This window comes from Vidua chalybeata, chromosome 1, assembly GCF_026979565.1.
Source record: "Vidua chalybeata isolate OUT-0048 chromosome 1, bVidCha1 merged haplotype, whole genome shotgun sequence".
Taxonomy (NCBI): Eukaryota; Metazoa; Chordata; class Aves; order Passeriformes; family Viduidae; genus Vidua; species Vidua chalybeata.
In genome coordinates, this window is record NC_071530.1 from 118,766,480 (window position 1) to 118,786,067 (window position 19,588).

Consider the following 19,588-nt stretch of genomic DNA (forward strand, 5'->3'; position numbering starts at 1 on the left):
GGTGGGAGGAGTGAAGTGATCCTTTACAATGGGCTGTGATCAGCATTCTCCCAATTTTGAAAATTCTGTTATTATCTGATGTTGCTACAGACTTCTGTAGCTATTTGGACCCTATTCCTGTTCTTATTGACAACTTCAAGCCAAATTTATTCATGCTTGTCAGATACAAATACTGTATTTTACAGTAATATAACTTTAGTTACAAATTAATCTTATGTTTACGTTTTTCACCGTGGAACACTGGCTTCCTCTTGCGTGTGCATTAACTGAGATGCTTATATTTCAAAAGGGGAAGAAAGGAAACTGACAACTGAATTTATTATATTGTGTCAGAGTTGGAACAAGATGGGCATTTCTCTTGTCTAATGTACCTTACTTAGACTGTATTATCAAAATCCTGGTTTGCTCTGAATTGTGGTCAGAACTTAGTTTTGTATTGTTTCGGGCAAACTAAAATACAGTGCAAAGCAGCTTTCAAATCTCAATGGAAAGCTTGGAAAGCTGGGGTGGCTTTTTATTTTTCCTGACCTTTGTAGGCAGAAACCAGAAAACTTCATTTTCCTTAAAACCTTTACAAGTTGAGTGTGTACTGTAGTTGAATCTGTATGATTATTATTTAATCTTTATCTAGACTTCTGTATCTACTCAAATTATTTGCCAGACAATTCTCTGTAGTAGAGAGAACTGGTGGATCAGCTTGGAATATACATCTCACTCAGTGATCTACATCTAGGTTATTTCAGAATACAATTCTATAAATAATTATGCAAATCTATGAATACACACATTTTCAGAAATGAAAGATGACTTATTTGACACTAGGTTATATATTCTCCTTGGAGGCAATTTTGCATGATTTAGTCTTAGCAACTTCTATTCACAGCTTAGTGATTTACTCCAGCTCCTTTTGACTAGTTCTGGTTTTAAGGGAATGTGTTTGAGTTACCTATCCATCTGAGTCACAAAAAAGAAGCAGGGAAGAGAGTAAAGTAATGACTACATCATGCAGAAAAACCAATTCTATTTCATTGTGCTTAAAAAAAAAAAAAGCAAAATAAATTACTCTTCACTGTAAAATTACATGTTATTAACCTGACTTGTTTTGCCTGTGTAATATTCTTATTTCCTATTTGCATATTTACAGCTGTTCTTTCACTTACAAAGAGAACGTTCCTTTCCTGAGCACAGAGCCAGATTTTATGCTGCTGAAATAGCCAGTGCACTGGGCTACTTACACTCCATAAATATAGTGTACAGGTAAGTTTCTGAAAGGTATCCGTGTCCTGCAGAAATTCAAAATAGGACAAATTACCAAATAAACTGTACAAGAAATCATCTTACAGGAAACCTGAATAAACACTTTCATCAAAACTTGAAGCTTTCAGCTGAAGAATAATAAAACCCCTTGCCTCTGAAGCATTTGTGACTACTATTTTGATTTACTACATTTTCTTTTTTAATAGGGATTTAAAACCAGAAAACATTCTCCTAGATTCATTAGTAAGTATGCAAGATTATTTCTGTTTTCTGTGTTCTCTCACAAAATTGACACTTCTGTGTATTCACATGTTGAACATGTTCTCTTTTTAACTTATCACTCTTTCTTAAACAGGGTCATGTTGTCTTGACAGACTTTGGACTTTGTAAAGAAGGGATTGCAACTTCTGATACCACTGCAACTTTCTGTGGGACCCCAGAAGTATGTTGACAGCTTTCATGGGTTTTTTATCAGTAATTAATGACTGTTGACCACTATTAATATTTGTGTAACTGAAAGGTCAGATACTGTATTTTGTACTGCTGGGAGGTTTGCATTCTTTGATGAAACCAACCCAAAGACAAGCTCCCTACACATCTATTCTTTGTTCTTCTTACTAATATACAGTGTCTACTGCTTGCTACCCACATGGCCATAACTCATCTCTTCCTTCCTCTGTTTTTCCAGCCCTTTTGAAATACAGTTTTCTTCCATGTCTCCTAACTGCTGGGTAGACACAGGACAGTTAGCTTGTATAACAGCTGCTACAGATTTTTCAATATTAATCTACTTACCATATCCTGCCATTGATTCTTAGTAAGTTTACAGGGAATTAATATCTGTGCCCCAATCAAATTATTGCATATGCACAAAACTTTGAACTTGCTGACTGAGTTATTGAACTCCGTTGTCCTTTTACTGGGTAAACTGCACTGGAAAACTTAGAAGGCTTGAACATGTATGAGGGATTCACCAAACAGAGGATTAGAAACTTTGGTAACTTGATAAACATACTTTAAATTACAGGAATGACCTTTGAATACAGTGAAAGATGGGTGAGGTGTAGTATTTAGCTGAAACTAGAGTGTTTCAGCAAGCTGAAAGTTGAGTGTTATGAAGCAACTTTTCTTGAAAGTGTTTACTGTGAAGTGACTAAACCCTATGTTTTATCCATGCTAGCCTAATTCTCTAAAGAACTTTTTTAAAATTCATTTCAGTATCTTGCACCAGAAGTCATTAAAAAGCAGCCCTACGACAACACAGTAGACTGGTGGTGCCTTGGTGCAGTTCTTTATGAAATGCTTTATGGGCTGGTATGTACCTGATATGTAAAGATTGTTTTCCTCCCCTCTCCCCTTTTATTTGAAGTGACCTTTGAGTGTTGTTAAAAGATACAAACTTTTTCATAATATTGGAATACTCCATTTAAGCAGATTAACAGATTGCCTTGTACTTACATAGTGCTTGTTTTTCTTTTTGGATTTTACATTGCCTCCTGGTATCTGACAGTTCGTGGAAAAGCAAAATCAGAGACATCAGCAAAATCAATCATCACTTTGAGGGACTGTGAGAGTAAACTGAATCAACAGTGATAATACACAAAAAACCCAAAGCAACTTAAAAGTAAAATTTTGTCAAATATTGCAATAAATACAATTAAAATACTTTTTTTTTACTTTACCTGGCTATCCCAGGTTTTCTCCTAGCTTTTGACAGCATTAGAAAAAAAATCTCGCTAAGCTTCTTCTAGTCATATGTAATTACTCCAGTAAGAATCTGTTCTTCTAGTTTTTTTGAGTTCTGTCTCTTCCCATAGGACCTTAAATAGGGAGATGGATTTGTTTTACCATTCTCAGGTTCTTTTCAGGCAAGTTCAGTGGGAGCTTTGAAGCTGGATGACATCTATGGCTACTTATTAGTGTGAGAACACATTAAGAGTAGAGAAGGCGGGTGGTGGGAAGTTATCAAGTGTAAAGTTCTGGCAGTGGTGATGACTGAATTAGAAGTTAGCAGCGCATAAAAAGGAGATTTCTGCTCAACTGCTAGCAGCTTGTATGTCTTACAGAATCATTTATTGATCATATGTAACATATGAAACAACATTGCATGTGGCTTCAAATTCATGTAGAACTTGTATTTTTTTAGCCTCCTTTTTACTGCCGTGATGTTGCTGAGATGTACGATAATATTCTTCATAAGCCCCTGGTTTTGCGCCCAGGAATCAGCCTTACAGCCTGGTCTATCCTGGAAGAACTTTTGGAGAAAGATCGGCAAAGCAGACTTGGAGCAAAGGAAGACTTTGTAAGTAATGTCCTAATTTATTAAGCCCTATTTCATTTAAAGGGACTCACTAAATTAATGTGCACAGCACAGGATTAATAGTTGGAGACAGAAACTGCATTGCTGCATCTGTCTCTCTTCTCCTCTTTTTTATTTCTTCTGTAAAGACACCAATGTGGTCTATCCCTGGAAGTTGCTGGGGATAAGAGAGCAGTGATTGTTGTGGGGTATTTTGAGCTTGGTTGCTGCTGTACCTGCCAGCAAAGAAAAAACAGTTGCTGGTGTAGCAGTCACTAAGGTGCAGAGAAGTAGGTTTCACTGTTCATAGTGAAACTGGGAAATAATCAAAAGAAAAGGCTGTCATGTGGTAATACTAATGATTTGGAAACCAGTCTTCAGGTAAAGAGGAACACTAGTTCCCTGCAAACAGCAGCTTTTTTTTCAGCCTTAAAATCATGGCAGACATTTTCCCAGTGTAGCAACAAAACCTTTGTTTGCAAAAAGAGAAAGTTACGGGTGTCTTCAGAACTGTGCAATGAGGAATCATCTAGAGGATGTACTCCATCCATTAGTGGTGGGATCTTTGTAGTCTTTGGTTTGCAGTCCTCATGTTAGTCTGTGGACCTTGTAACTGAGCAAGATGCAAGGATTTAGCATAGCTGTTAGCTGCTTCTTAAATAGTAAATATATTGCAGAGTTGTTGAAGCAGCTGCTTCTCAGACAGTGATATGCTTTACAAAAACTAACAAAACTTTAAGGCAGGAACAGATATCAACAGAAGACATTCTTGTTCTGGGGTAGACTTCAGGGTTGTTTATTTTAGGGCTTAAAAGCAGAAAGTATGGTTTTAGAAGGAAAACTTTATAGAGGCAATCTCACAAATTTTAATTGCTGTTTTTACCGACTACAACTTTTATTGCAAAGTAAATTGTGAATAAACAAACTGATAAGGACGTGCACATAAGAACTTCCCTATGGACATGTAGTATGAAGTAATGTTTACTACAATCCACAGGATGGATTTATGAAATATCTAAAATCTTTATTGTTTGCTACAGCTTGAAATTCAAAAGCACCCATTCTTTGAATCTCTCAGCTGGACTGATCTTCTTCAGAAGAAGATTCCACCACCATTTAATCCTAATGTGGTAGGTGCCTGGGGAGTGGCAATGGTGTTAGGGTTTGCATCTCAGATCACACATCACAGAATATTCTGAGTTGAAAGGGACCCACAAGGATCATCAAGCCCAGCTTTTAAGTGAATGCCCCATATGGGGACTAAATCCATAAAATTGGTGCTCCTAGCACCATGCTCTAATGAACTGAGCTAATCTCCCTAAGAGAGACTTTTTTCATTAAGAATGTAAAAACTCCAACCTCAATGAAAAAAACCCAGCCTTTTAATACCTATTTTCAGAGAAGGAGCGATGTGCTTCCTTAAATTTCTTTGCTTAAATAGAATATAACAACAAAATAGATAGCCTTGAGAGTTAAATTTGGAATCTAAAGGACAAGCACAAGCGTTTTAAACTTGTGTATTAATTTGATGACTGACAGATCCTTCTGTTTTCTAGGTCGGACCAGACGATATTGGGAATTTTGATGCAGTGTTCACAGAAGAAATGGTCCCATACTCAGTTTGTGTTTCTTCGGACTACAACATTGTTAATGCCAGTGTCCTAGAGGCAGATGATGCATTTGTTGGATTTTCTTACGCACCACCTTCTGAAGATGGGTTTTCCTAGGAACTTAGAAGTGACGAGTGCTTCGGAAATCTTGGGTTGAACTGAAATGTTAGGATTATGGACACATTCCAAAATAGCGTAAATAGTGCCTCGTCTTGTATGTAGGTTTGAAACCTATGAACAAACTTTCTCTGCTGTATAGGAAGAATTTGGGCATTTTGGATGGCTTTCTTTGGGGTTTGAACTGTTTGTTCCTGCTGCAGAAAATATTTTTTAAAACCTTTAAAAAGCATTCTCTATGTATTTTTTAAGCAAAAACACTGACTGTTCTCCTCAATCCCTTCGAGTTTACATTCATACCTATCTAATTTGGCTGGCACAAACAGCAGCAGATTTAGTAAATTTATAAATGCTTTTGTACTTATTTACAGTGACTTTGTGCTTGAATTGTAACTATGCAAATTGTCTTTTGTATATTCTGGTTTAAAAAAAGGTAAATGTTTTCCCTGTTACCAGTTTGGAATACGTGTTAATTTACCTGTCAGCACTTAAATGAAATAAGTTAAGGACCAAGATTCTTAAAGGACTTCTGCAGAATGCAAACTTGGTCACATAAAACTGGATTGTTGCTCTTGTACTTGCTGAAGTACCCATTGACTCAACTGGATTATCTGAGGTATGGGGGATTACTCAAAGCAAGGACAAAACAAATTAACTGGATTGATTTGATAACATTACTTATTATGTGTTCTACTTTTCTTTCTTCCCTAAGCTAAGTATGTCTAGATTTCAACTACATTAAAAATATTTTTGGTTAAAGCTCTGCTTCTCCAAAGATCTAATATGCAATAATCATGGTTACTTTAAAAGTAAGTCAATTAGCTTTGACATTTTGGGGGTGGGTGGTGAGATGATCATACCAAATATTAGGGATTTTTCTCACAGATTGGTAGTTTAAAACACTCTTAGGTTCCAAATTGATTGTATTTCAGCGCTCATAGCTACTTGTCTTTGTGTTTCAGTTTGTACCATTTTTAAATCTTCACTTGACATTGGGGGAAAAATGTAAATTACACCGATAATTTTAAGAATGTGAAAAGCTATTGTATTTCTCATAACATACACATGTATGGACAAACATAATTCTGAACAATTTCTGTTTAAGGAAATTTTTTTTAAACAATGCAAAAATTGACTGCAGTTAGAGTGTATAAAAGGCATATAATAGTAGTAGTTTTATTATATATATTACTTGTAAATAACAACTTATTTTTGTCTGTTACTCCAAAAATGTTCAGTGTTTTTTGTTCATAAATAGATGCAGTTAAATGCCTTGATTTGAGAGAAGTCTGGTAAGATACTGATACATCATTTATGTAACATTAATTCAATTTTAAGCAAATTGAATAATTGTTACATAAATGTCAGTATCTTAGGTCACTTTTTTTTTTTTTGGCAAAATAAGCAGCTAACATAAATACACTTTATACTGCGTCAAGATCTAATAATAATTAAGAGCCTAGGGGGAGAGAGTGTATCAAATCATATTTTTTATAAATAAATATTGTATCAATACATTAGAAGAATGGAAAGTAAAACAGGATTCCTTGCTTACCTCAAGGTTACCTCAAGGAGGTAAGGAGTATTTCCTAGAGCACAGTGTCCTACATAGTGGTTAGGTGATGCTTAGCAGTTGCTACATGAGCTTTTGGAAGGAGTGATTGGGTAAAAAGTAAGAATTGACATTGGCAGGGGAGGAAGGAAGGAAGTGTATCACTTGTAGGAGCAGAATGGTGGCTTGGCACTCATTTTCCATAGTTCTCTTCTGCAAGGGTTGAAAAAAGCTGTTCAGGACAACCAACAATTACGTGAATAGTTTCCTTGGCATTAATATAATTTGGAAGTAACAGCCCTGGGGTTTTTAGTTTGTGGGTGCGGGGGGGAGTTGTTGGTTGTTTTGGTTTTTGGGTTTTTGTGTTGGGTTGGTTGGTTTTTTTGTTTGGTTTTTGTGTTCTGGTTTTGGTTTTTTTAACATGGACTGGGAAACAAATTGGTGGTATGAAAGGAAGTATCCATTCTCAAACTGAATTTTTAGTCTGTATGCTCCTGAAATTATTGTGTAATTATGTGGCTACTGTAACTACCTTCTCTTCATGGCAAGGAGGCACAGTGCTGTAGAGGGATGGGAAGGAGAGGGAATATTTCAGAAATTGTGGGAACTAGCACTCTTTTACATTTTTGTCTTAAATTCCAAGACATTCATACCTAGCTGCCTGACTAGATGAAGGGTTTTGTGTTTCTGGTTTGTTTGTGGGTGTTTTTTTTTTTTTTTTGGTTTTTTTTTTTTTTTTTGGGTTTTGTTTTGTTTTGTTTTTTTTTTGTTTTTTTTTTTTCCCCAGAGGTTCTTGCCTTTAAAAAATAGTGTGGCAGTTGAAGTTATTTCTTGGAGAGCAGCTTAATAATTGTTTATTAAGCTTTTTCCTTCGGCAGAGTCTGCCTTTTTGGCAAAGTGTGAATGTGTTCAGCACATGACTTGAAGTACTTAAGTTCTTTGAACTGAAGATTAACAGACTGTACAACATCAGGCAATAAAGCCTCATAGTATTTCTGTGCCCAGTGCTCTTGTTCCACATCTCTGTGCATCCCGTGAGGATGGTTTCCAAAGTAAGACGTGCATTTGGAGTGTTGTGGCTGCCTCACCCAGGGCTGAGCTCTGAAAAGTGTTACCTGAAACACTTGGTAAAGCCTAGAGCGGAGAGTGGATCTGCGCAGGAACTACCTGTGCTACTCCTGTTTTGGCTGATAAGTCATAAAGGGAGGCAAAATTTGCCTTTTTGTGATTAGTGCAGGGGTTTTTTTTCTGCCTGTCTGTAGCAGAAGGGGACTGATTGTTGCTCCCCTTGCAGAGAGGGAGCCCAAGCACGCCATGGGGAGCAGGCCTTTCTCCGGTGCTGTGGAGGCCGGGAGTGGTGCTGCTCTTGTGGCCTGGGGGAACGAGAGACCACACTAAAGCTGGACTGACTGAAATGCACTATGGTTGTAAAAATGTGAACTGAAATACGACACAAATAAGAGTTCAGAGGTGCTCTCCCGGAGAGCTAAGTTTGGGAGTGCCTGTCAGCTAAAGCCAACAGTTAAATATGCAATGTGTATTTATGAGAGAAAAAGGCTCTGCCAAGTACGTTGCCGCAGTGCTTTGCACGCTGACAGAGCCATGTCCCGTGCCCAGTGCCCTGCCCCGGGTGAAGGCAGCAGCTGTGTGGGGCCGAGTCGCCAGTCCCGGCGGCGGCCGCGGGGCTGGGGCAGCTGTGTGTGTGGCGTGGGCTGGGAACTGCCTGCCCTCAGGACTCGCACTGGGCACGGGCGGTGCCCTGCGCTGCCGAGCCCTGCGGGCCGTGCCTCTCCCCGCACCGGCGGCTGAGGGGCTGAGGGGGCGGCGCGGGGAACGCCTTCCCGCCGCTGCCGAGCCCTCGCTGCCGAGCCCTCGCTGCCGAGCCCTCGCTGCCGCCCCGTGCAGGTCAGCCTTCGCCTCGCCCGCGGGCACAGGGAGCGGCGTCCCGGGGCTAAGGGCAGCCCGGGCCCCGCGGTGCCCGCTGCTGCCGACCCAGCAGGGCCGGGGCAGGACGGGGCGCAGGAAGCCTGGTGAACAGCTGGTGGGGAGGTCTGTGAGGCAGGGGTGCCGATGGCAGGAAGCCGAAGCCAGGCGTGAGATGCTGGGTGTCCGTGCCGAGTCACACCTGGAGTGGGGTTAGCTGGCTGTGGGGACAATGACCCTGGTCAAGCTTTATTTTCCACAGCTTAAGCACTGGCTGCTCAGTGTGCAATGAGCGGGGCCACAGCTCTCTCCTTCCTATCATATGTGCTGTCCTGCGTGTCCAGCCCGGGTAACGCAGGATCCAGGGAGATACAGTGGATCTATGTGTACACATTTCTTTAAGCCCTTCTTGCTGAAGGGATGGAGTAGTTGTGCAGGAGTAATCCCAAAGACATTGGTGGGGGGAAATCCCTATTATAAATTGTCTTTTAACTTGTGCCTTTAATTTTGTGTGGCTTTGTTAGTATGTACCTTTATTATTACTGTTATAGCATGGACAGTGTTACCATCATTTCTTCACAGTTTATTCCCACAGCTAGATAAAGTGTGCAAAGATCTTGGAAGATGGATCCTGAAATACAGAAAATGAGGGAAGTTGTCCTTGTCTACCTTGACAGAAGTGGCGGCCTTCAGAAATTTGTGCATGATTGCAAAAAATATAATGGTATTAATAATACAGTCTGTTAAATTGATACATGTTATGTTAACAAATCCATTATTTTAAAATACTTTTTGCTCTTACAGACTCAAAACAAAGTTATGCTGTTTATCGTTTCATTATTTCAATTAATCCTTCTGACATTGCTGAACTAGATGCAACTCTTGGAAACTATATTCTTCATAATCCCCTACAAGCTGCACAGATTTTTCAGTCAGTAAGTGTATAATAAATGAATAGAAAGTGCATCATCTAAATTTTAACAAGATTTTACTTTCTTAAATGAAGTTATTTTTCCATTACAGGTATGCTTTGTAGCTATTAAGACATTATCATTAATTGAACAATTGCAGACAGAAGCCCAGGTGAGTCTGCATTGGTTTTCTCCATTTAGATCTTGAATCTTCTAAGTATAGTGAAATATTAACAAATATTGTTGTTATTAAGTTTTCATTTTCCCTTTGGTTGCAGTATTATTTATAATTAAAAATAGCTGGAAGTCTCACCCTACCACATTGCAATTGTGAGCTTAATTAATATGAAACCTAGTTACTCTTAATGTGTTTCTGAATTTTTTTAACAGTTATGTATCACATTGTGTGTTTGTCCATAAAAAGTAAAGCATTTTAAATAAAAATATGTTTTTAAATGAATGCTCTTGTGTCTCTTGCTAGATCAGTATATTGCTGAAACCGACACATTTGCCACCTTTACCAAGTTATGTTCTGAGTCTTTCTGCATATCCCTTTAATTACACATCTCAAAGATTTTATATGTCTGAAGGGATAGTGATTGCACTGGGAACTGTAACAAAATACACACAAGGAGCAAGATTTCTTTGTACTGAGGAAACCTGCCCATTCTCTGAAGGTAGTAAAAAATATAAAATTAATCAGTACTATTTCAAAAGCTTTTAAATAAATTTGGTAATAAGACATTAAAAGCCTAGTCTAACAAAGGTATTTTTCTATATAGTTTTATTATGCATACATTTTTGTAATGAACACAGCAGGATTTTTGTTAACTGAAAGGAGTGGACTTGCTCAGCATTATTAAATGTTTTGGAAGAACAGCTATGCCAGCAATCCCTTCTCCTAATGCTGAAGAAGTTTATAGCAGAAATAGTTTATAGGAGAAAACATAAGTCACCTGTATAACTTGAATATATTTAATATCCCAAATAACTTAATACTTAAATATCTTAAATGACAATATCTCTAAGCTAAACTAGTAATATACCTTTTTCCTTGGAAACTCTTTCTGTCTATTAAAAAAATACCACAGAACATGCTTAAATGGATGGCAAATGCTTCCAGCATAGAACAAGTGATGCTTTGATGAGTAGTTGACTCCTGTGGTACTACTACTTTGAATAGTATTACTGAACTTCTTGTACCTTTGCAGAGAGAGGCCCTAAGTACTTTTAAAGCTGTTTTCTTGCTTCTTCTGTAAGAGAGAGCATACAGTTATAAAAGAGATGCAAAATCCCCAAGTTTGGAGACTGCAGATTAAGTCATACAGACATCTTTACGAGGACACGAACCTCTAATAGTGACTATCCATATCCCATGTCATTCCCAGGCCAGGCAGAAGCCAAGAAAGCCCGGCCAAGCTGTTCATCTTGGGACTGTGCAGTAGGAAACTCTGCCATCTCGTGGCCAAACACAATAACTTAGATGGATTATTTTAGTGGAATATGTAAGGGAGGCTCATCTGAAGAAACACATAATACATTTAGAATTGCACTGTCCAGTATTTAATTGCTTCTGTTCTCCATGGGAAATTTAAAACTAGAGCTATGCCCTCCTTTTAAATGGTTGGTAAATTATTACTTTTTTTAGGGTTTAGGTGCATCAGAGTGCATTGTCCTGGAGCTACAGAGTCTGCTACAGTGAGGACTGATTTTGTGTGTAGCTTGTGTTCTTCACCACTTCAGGAAGACATGAAATTTAGAGTACTTGGTGGTAGGATTTATGTAATATTACTTTTAGATCTGGTAGCTTCCTACTTCTGTTACACAATAAGTAAACAAAATATTTAAGTGGAAAAAGCCCACTTAAAATACATCAATCTTTAAAAAAAAAGATGTTTTCAAGAAAATTAACCTTTTTCTTTGCCTTTGTTTTGAAAGATAAACAAATAGTTGAAATGACTGATGCTAAAATTCTGAATGCTTTGAAAGGATATTCCATTGATAAATCATATTTTAGGATTCAGGCATTTACATTGTTCTTGAGAGGTAAGCTGAACTTTGGAGTTCTGTCAAAAATGTTTTAGAATTGATCTATAATAATCCCCCCCCTTTTTTTTTTTTTCTTAAAATGGTGAAAGTCATTATTTATATTGCATTCTTTCTGTACTCTCTCCATAATTTTATAAAAAGTAGCTAGGTGACAAAGCAGTGTGCACAGGTGATTGCAGAGTGTACATAGCAAAATTCTTGTGTCACTTTTACACCTCCATTTAATTACAATCCCCTGGCCAGCTCGGCAGTGTCTTATTGTAACTGTTGCTTTTTTCCCCTCCTTTCTACTTCCTTTGGTCATGCTGTTCTGTATTAACTTCATGTTTATTTAACATCCTTCCTCAATCTAGCTGTTTTTCACATTCCATCAGGATTTTTGGGTTCTACTACCACTGCCCTCCACCACAAACATTAAATGGTTTCTAATGTTGATATCTAAATAAAATCACAACTCAGCAACATACTTCCATTAATTCTTCAAAAGACCCCAAACAAACACAGAGACAAGCAACAAAAAATCCTCATCCATTCCAAAAGTCTAGGGAATTATATCGTCGAATATATATTAAGAACTAAATAGAAGGTAGTGCTAAAATTATAATAAAAATTTATAGAACCATCTATGGTCAAGATACTGAGAGTTCATGCAGTAAATTTCTGCAGGCTCTAGTGATCAGTGTGGTTACAGTGTTTCTCAGGCTGAGACTGAGATCTGGTTGGATCTAATTCTCATTTTCAAAAAATAAACGGGATTTGGTTTTATAAGGTGCACAAAAATATAAAGGTTCACAAAGCTATTTGTGGGTCTTTTTGAAATCTCTGTAGTTTGTATCTCCTTTATTGTGTTGGTTTTTTTCTCTGACATTTTATAGGACAGTGACTGATAATGGTGATGCAACAAACTTCAGAGTAGGAAATATATTTGCAAAAAACTATCCATCTTCTTTTCAGTGCAGGACTAAATGCATTGTCCATTTTCTTTATTATGAAATCTGTTTTCCCTAACCTGGTATGCCTTCCTTATCTTTTGCACTAAATGATTAAAATTGTATGTTTCATTTTATTCTAGCCCATTATCAGTCTGGCCTCCAGCTGTTTTCTGCCAATGTTAAATCATAAAATCAAACGTTCAGAATGCGTAGAAGTTTTCTGACCATGTCTTTAAAACTGCTTTTATGCCCTAACATATCTGTAGCTTTGCACCCCTGCACTTAGTTTTTTATTATTTGCAGATGAACTGGCCAATAAAATGACAATAGGAAACCACTACAGGATTATAGGAATTCCAGCTTGTGTACAAAATGGCTTACAAGTGACTGCATGTATAGAAGTCAATAGTATACAGCTCTATAAACCAAATGGTAAGAAGGTTCCATTAAAAATTGACTTAAACCCTAGAAAACCTCCTAGAAAAAAATCTTGAGAATTGGTAGAGTTTTTTATTATCTAGAGGTCCAGATTACAAAACCACTCAGGGACTTTCCTCTTACAGTCTGAAATGTGTACTTGCTGTTATTTGAGAATATCTGCTTTTGCCTGCTTTCCATGCATTGGCAAACTCCTTAAAATTATTTAGTAGTTCTTCAATTTCTCTTTCCATCTTCTCCTATCCACTGGAAAGCACTTTGTAATCTCATAAAATGAACCTGATATTTCAGCTTGGTTTTCCTTTCTTATTCCATGAGTTTTAGCAGATCATGCCTGCTACCTTTCTAGAAGTAAAATTAACAGTGTCAGATGCTTACATTCTGAATTTGTGCTTAATACAGAAATATATTTGTTCTTGGTAAGTTTTTGTATGAAGACTCCAATGGTGATTTGTTCTAACTTACCTGCATAGGTTTCTTTAATGTGTTTGTTCACCTGTACTTTGTTTCCATTAGGTCCTTCTTTTGTCAGTGACAATTTTAAGTATCTGCTCTCACTGACTTCAAGTTCATGCTGGAGGTTTACTGCTGTCCTGGCCAACATCTTTGCTTCTCAAGTTGTTCCACCAGGCACTTACAATACTCTTAAACTTGCAATATTGCTGAGTCTAGTACAGACGTGTGAAAAAGAAAATGCAGATTATCTGGATCTCTTGATTATGACAAGTGACACGCTAGTAATTGACAGGTAAAGAGATTCCTTTTTTTTCATGTAAGTTAGAATTTAAAATCTAGTCTTTTTAAAGATAATAGGATTGGTCTTACATGAAAAGCTAGAGACTTTGTTTTAAAAGCATACACAAGGCTCCAACTTAGTTAAATACTCAGTTTTTATCTCCTGGACATTTTTGTTTCTTTCACATAATAACTCTAGATCAGAACTTCATTAATCATAAAACCTACAAACACTCTCATAAGATTATGGTAAGGATTTAACACTAGCACTGTTTTGCAGAGCTCAGATAAAGCTCATTCTTCTAAAATCAAAACTGAAGGCTGTTCCAGAAACTGGTAACAAAAAAAAAAAGGGCTCAACTTTTCAAACCTTGTGTCAATATAAGCCCTCTCATCACTGATTCCCAGCTGTCGGCCTTTTCAATAATTAAGCAGCGTATACATAGATACTTACATTTTTATCTCTTTTTCATAAAAACCATTCAAATAAGGTACCAGACTTCACATGCATTTTTACACATAGATCATAAATCTGGTTGTTGTTGTTGCCTTAAATATTTTTCATTATGCATTTCATGTATTTACCTATTCATGCAACAATAAACTGTTAAAACAATTTTACACACACTGCAGGAAAGTACAATATGCTCAGATTTACATTAATTTAAGCAAAATTACTTTCTCCTTCCATAACTTAAGATCTCTGAAAGGGGCATGAATTTTATCTTCATTTGGAAGTTATTCAACCAATTCACTAATATTTTTTTGTTGTGAAAAAAATCCTAAAACTTTGACCTTTTTAAAATTTAGTTGTAGAAATTAGTTCAAAATTTTAAAAATGTGAACTTCAAGATTTCTTTTTTCCCAGGTTAAGATTAAGATTTCCTAAGACAAACAGCAGTTCAGTGTTTTAAGAATCAAAACATCTGGTTAATATTAAAACAGTTGCACACTGTAAATCATGATTCGATATTGTAATTTATACTATCTTGCATGTGCACAGTATTCACTGTCAGCAGCCTGTTGAAGTAGGCATTTCCTACATATTTCCATTGCTGCAATACCCTATTTACTAATTCTTACTAATTTTACTTAGTAATTTTCTCCCAGGTCATAACAGTGGGGCAAACCATGCTCTGACATCTTAAAATCATTAAGAGCTTTTGATTGTGGAACCAGACAGACAATTTGCAACCTCTCTGTGCTAAAGAACATAGTACAGGGGATGAAAAATATTTTTTATACCTTCTTTCTCCAAAAGAATTGAAGGGGAGTATGTAACTCAGGAAGGCAGAGCTTGCAAGTTCCAGCCTTTTCATTTTTCCCAGATGGCCAGAATTACTAATCCTCTAAACTTTTAAATCACTGGAAACATTTCTGTAGAATAGAAAGAGGAGTTAACGATGTGGGGTAAAATTATGAGATATTTTTGATTTCCTAGGATTTACCATGATTTGCCTCATGTTTAATCTATAAGAAACAGTGTCTTGTTGACAGCTGTTGGAAAGCAGGCTAGAACCTTTTGCATTTAAACAATTAGTTTTGATTCTAGTTTCACGTTCAGGTTTTTTTGTCGTTGTTGTTTCTAAGTTAGTTTTAATACTTTCTAAGGTTTTTTTAAAAGTTAATAATTTAACAATTTATGACTGACAGAATTATTTAATCCTCCAGGCTTCTGAATTACAGCTTATGTCTTCTGCCTCGTGGCATACGACACCCACCTTCCAGTGACATTTTTCCTTCTGTGTCCAAAGATAAACATGGAACTGGAAGTGCCAGTATTCAAGCCTGCAGTGCTGTGCTGGCCAAGGGTGGCATCTGTTACATAGGAGACTTAAGTTCATATAAAAAGGATAAACTTGAACTTCTACAGTCTGGTAATCTCCCACCTCCTAACAAATGAGGGTACAGAACTAAACAAATATGCAGTATCAAGGCTAGTAGGTTTGTTCCCCAGCTTATGGCCCTCAAATGCTGCAAAAATCTGTACGCTGTTTTTAATGCATGTGTGTAAAACACAAAGACAAAAAAGCCAAGGTCCTGTAAATTTAAATCTGCTACACTACAGACATTCATTAATCATAACAATTCAACAAACTCATAATCATAACTGATTTCAGAATGTGTGTGGGACTAGAATTTATAGCTAAGCTAAATCCATCACGTAACTGATGAATTTTGTCTTATCCTAGTGCTAGAGAGCAGAACAACAACAGTATTTATTCCTGGGAAGAAGTATGGAGAAGAGGCTGACCAACAAGTTACTGTTTCAGTTCAGACCAACTTTTGGTCCTTTGTAGATGTGGACTCTTCCTCAAAGAAACATATACAAAAGGAGAACTTTCTAATTGGACAGATGGTAAAGCACATGCCTTGTTATGAGAGGAACTGTGCTATAGCTGTCACTGGTGTTTATTTCCACCAATAAAATAATGAAAACAATAAAACTTGTTAGTAGTTCCCAGAAAGTCACAACTTAAATAACTTTAAATCAAGTATCTTCTAAAATGAGATAGCCTTCCCAAAAAAGTAGGTGTCATTCAAACAACATTTTACCAAGTAGTACAGGTGATTCATTAGATAATCTTGCAGTATAAGTGGATATAGGATATTTCAGATATAAAACACCGTGATGCTTCTACAAGTCAAAACCCCAAAATAAAGTAGATGTTTTCTTTCTGTGGGTCTCTTCTTTAGGATGTGAGTTTGATTCCAGTTAACCTTGTAGATGGTTTTGGGCTCTTGATCTACAATGAGTTTCCTTCCTGTCGCCTGTCTTCTCCTGTTGTACATCATACTTTGAAAAAAGCCATTAATCCTGAAGCCATGGTGTACAAAGTCTCACAGCAGTTCAGAACACAGGATTACGAGGAGGTAACAAATTCTACACAATAAATTAGAAATGCATTATATTTGTGAATATCATACTGGGTTTGGCATCAGAAAGTTCTCTCTGCTGTCTGCTTACTTTTAATACTCACTTTCTGCCCTTCCCCCCACCATATTTCCACTAGCACTATTAGGATCACTGACAAAAGCAGCTTCAAATCTTAAAAAGGGTCAGTATCATAAATACAGTTTGAGCGTGTTTCTGGAAAACATACGAAGTTAGTATTCATATGAGAACAGATCTCCAATATCTATTTTTGACCAAAAAGTTTACAACCAGTAGTAGAAGTTAATACTCCATTCTAATTAAATTGTCAATATCTGTAGCATAACTAACAGATAATTCCCCCTTGGAAGTGTTCAAGGCTAGGCTGGACAGGGCTCTGAGCAACCTGGTCTAGTGGAAGTTGTCCCATCAGAGTAGAGTTGGAATGGGATAACCTTTAAGGTCCCTTTCAACCCAAACCATTCTATAATTTTGTTTACTATCCAAGATGTGTCCTTGTTATTATCCTTCATATTTTCCTTATTCAGTATAGCTAAATGGTGACAACTATCTTTACCAGTAAAGGTATTGGTAGAATATATTGTCCAGCCTGTATTACTATGCCACTGGTATATTAAAACATGTGAGAAAAGGTCAATTCCTTATTTTCCTGTGGAATATTTAAAATGTATGCCCTCTCTCTAGTTTATTTTGTTTGCTAGGAATCTTCATGTTGAACTGAGTTCAGAAGCAGAAAGTCTCATTCAGGGCTATTATCTTGCAAGTCGCAGGGTGAGAAGAGATTCCATTCATGGATCAACAGTATCAGCCTCTGCACTAAAAATTCTGTACGTCCTACTTTCCATTTTCAAAGAGAAATTGTGCTCATCTGCTCAGGAGCTTTTTAATAAAAAGCTACATAAGACTCACGTTTTGAAAAGTTCAAACATAAATAATCTTACTTACTATTTATGAATGCCATTTATTTTATATATTGACACTATTAAAAGAAACCCAAGTCCAAACAACTTTGCCAGGCAAAAGAAAACTAAAAACCCCAGCTACATACAAAACATGTATCATTATTAAAGCTATCTAGAAAAAAATTGGGATTTAAATATGTACAGCTTTATTATGGGAGCAAAAAAAGTATCAATGGATAACATGCAAAGTTCCACTTTTTAGCACAAAAAGTTCATGCATAATATGCATTTTGTCAGTGGTAAGTGGAACTGCACAGCTGAAGTAGGAAAAAAACCACCCCAGTGTTAACTTTTAATTTACACAAGTGCTTGATACAGGGCAATACACATTGCATTCATGCCTGCAGTTATTTATTTCTGACATACTTATATTGATCTCTTAGGATTTCACTGGCTAAGGCTCATGCCAAGCTCAGTTTAAGACAGAGAGTACTTGAGGAAGATGCAGTGATTGCAGTCTTGTTACTCGAGTCATCGCTGACCCTAAAACATGGTAAATAATGCACAGCAGTTCCTTAGGCTTGGGTGCATCACTGTCACATTTTGTAAGTCTGAAAAAATTCTTAATCCACTGATTGCAATAGCAGGTAATTTCAAATCAAAATCCAGAACTTCCACTGTTGAAAACTGGCACTGGAGAAGTCTGTCAGTTTGTCTCAGTGCTGTAAGTCTGTCCTTCATACTGGTTTATTTAAGGCATTGCTTCTCTGACACTGGCTCAGGTTAAACTAAGGACAGATTTCCCTCCCTGGGAAAACCAAAAACATTGGACTTTTTTTGTTTATTTAGCATCAGTCATATTTGTTCACACACAGATTTGGAAGCAAAGTAAGAATTATGATCTAGGATTGCATTACTAAGTAATTTGCATCACAGTTCCTTTTTTCCCCTCAAAGTACTGGCAAATATTAAGTCTTACAGCTTAATTTCTTCTTTGCCTAGGCACATCTGCACTATGTGTAGCACCAAATCCTGTATTTCCATTTGACCTCAGTGATGAAAACTCCCTGCAACAAAGAGATATTTACCTCATGCAGTGTCACCATCAACTGCTGAAGTTTATTGCTGCCTATAGCCCAGGAATTCACATTAACACTAATGAAGAGTAAAAACTCCACTCTAAGTAAAGCCTGAGGCTTTGGCTTTTTGAGAAGCTAGTTAGAAATACAAAATTACTAAAAACTTAGAAGACAGTTCAGTGATGTTTTACCAAGGAATAAAGCATAGCTGACAGGACTTGAATTACAAGTTTTGTGAGTTATTTGAAGGCACCAGGGATGTCTTCATCCTGGAAAGCCATGGCTTCAGAATATAACCCCAGCCAGAACTTCTCTTCCTAGCTACCACTCTCTATTCACAGCTCAGCAAGGAGTAATTTAGGATTCAGGATTTTTAATAAGACTACAAGTAAAAATTAAACCACCATTTTAGAATCTAATGTTTCATTTCAGCTACCTGAATTCTGCAGTTTTTCTTGTTGCTTCCTTTTAAATGTATCACCCAAACAGTTAAGGAGTTTTAAGAACATTAAAAATCTTCTTTTCATAGTTTAAGTCAGTCTTTACTTATTCATGGTGTATAGATTTTAAGATGTATAAAAGTATTATCATACTGCTTCATGTTCTGTGTCTTTTTTTACATTACAGCAACATGAGATTAGACAAGGATGCCAGATGCTCCTGAAACCAAAACCCAAACAAAACAAAAAAGTCTGCAAAACTAACAAACCACAAAAGAAACCCACCAAACCACCCCAAACTGCAAAACCCAGTGTTTCCACATTATTTTATATAGACTGCAGGGGATAGTAGAGTGCTAATTAGGTAAAAGAATATTAGACAACCTGGTAGGCAGGTAGCTCAATGAGTTCAGCTCTACCTCACTGTAAAAACAAATGAAGAACATGT

General features: G+C 36.9%; 2 protein-coding genes across 7 annotated transcripts in view; both read left to right on the forward strand.

The window, feature by feature from the left end:
* The window catches only part of SGK3 (serum/glucocorticoid regulated kinase family member 3), a 55,555-nt gene extending 49,050 nt beyond the window's left edge, over positions 1–6,505 (forward strand). For 3 of the 4 annotated variants that reach the window (XM_053944312.1, XM_053944321.1, XM_053944335.1), the window contains 7 exons: positions 1,145–1,257; positions 1,464–1,500; positions 1,613–1,699; positions 2,476–2,571; positions 3,404–3,559; positions 4,597–4,686; positions 5,113–6,505. In XM_053944312.1, the coding sequence (XP_053800287.1) occupies positions 1,145–1,257; positions 1,464–1,500; positions 1,613–1,699; positions 2,476–2,571; positions 3,404–3,559; positions 4,597–4,686; positions 5,113–5,283 (750 nt within the window). In that variant the 3' untranslated portion in view covers positions 5,284–6,505. The remainder of the gene's footprint in view (positions 1–1,144; positions 1,258–1,463; positions 1,501–1,612; positions 1,700–2,475; positions 2,572–3,403; positions 3,560–4,596; positions 4,687–5,112) is intronic. The other variant, XM_053944327.1, reaches the window with a different exon arrangement.
* Positions 6,506–7,966: 1,461 nt separating this feature from the next.
* MCMDC2 (minichromosome maintenance domain containing 2) lies at positions 7,967–19,034 on the forward strand. 3 transcript variants are annotated; one of them, XM_053945851.1, is made up of 15 exons: positions 7,967–8,401; positions 9,354–9,482; positions 9,563–9,693; positions 9,782–9,841; positions 10,151–10,346; positions 11,318–11,440; positions 11,608–11,715; positions 12,954–13,082; positions 13,605–13,836; positions 15,495–15,700; positions 16,016–16,182; positions 16,521–16,697; positions 17,404–17,546; positions 18,065–18,174; positions 18,624–19,034. In XM_053945851.1, the coding sequence occupies exons 2-15, from the start codon at positions 9,383–9,385 to the stop codon at positions 18,788–18,790; spliced, it is 2,049 nt and encodes a 682-aa protein (XP_053801826.1). In that variant the 5' UTR covers positions 7,967–8,401; positions 9,354–9,382; the 3' UTR covers positions 18,791–19,034. The 3 variants fall into 3 exon arrangements, with proteins under 3 accessions (XP_053801826.1, XP_053801819.1, XP_053801831.1); XM_053945844.1 differs by lacking the exon at positions 7,967–8,401 and adding an exon at positions 8,547–8,740; XM_053945856.1 differs by lacking the exon at positions 7,967–8,401 and adding an exon at positions 8,817–8,884.
* The last annotated feature ends 554 nt before the right edge of the window (positions 19,035–19,588 follow it).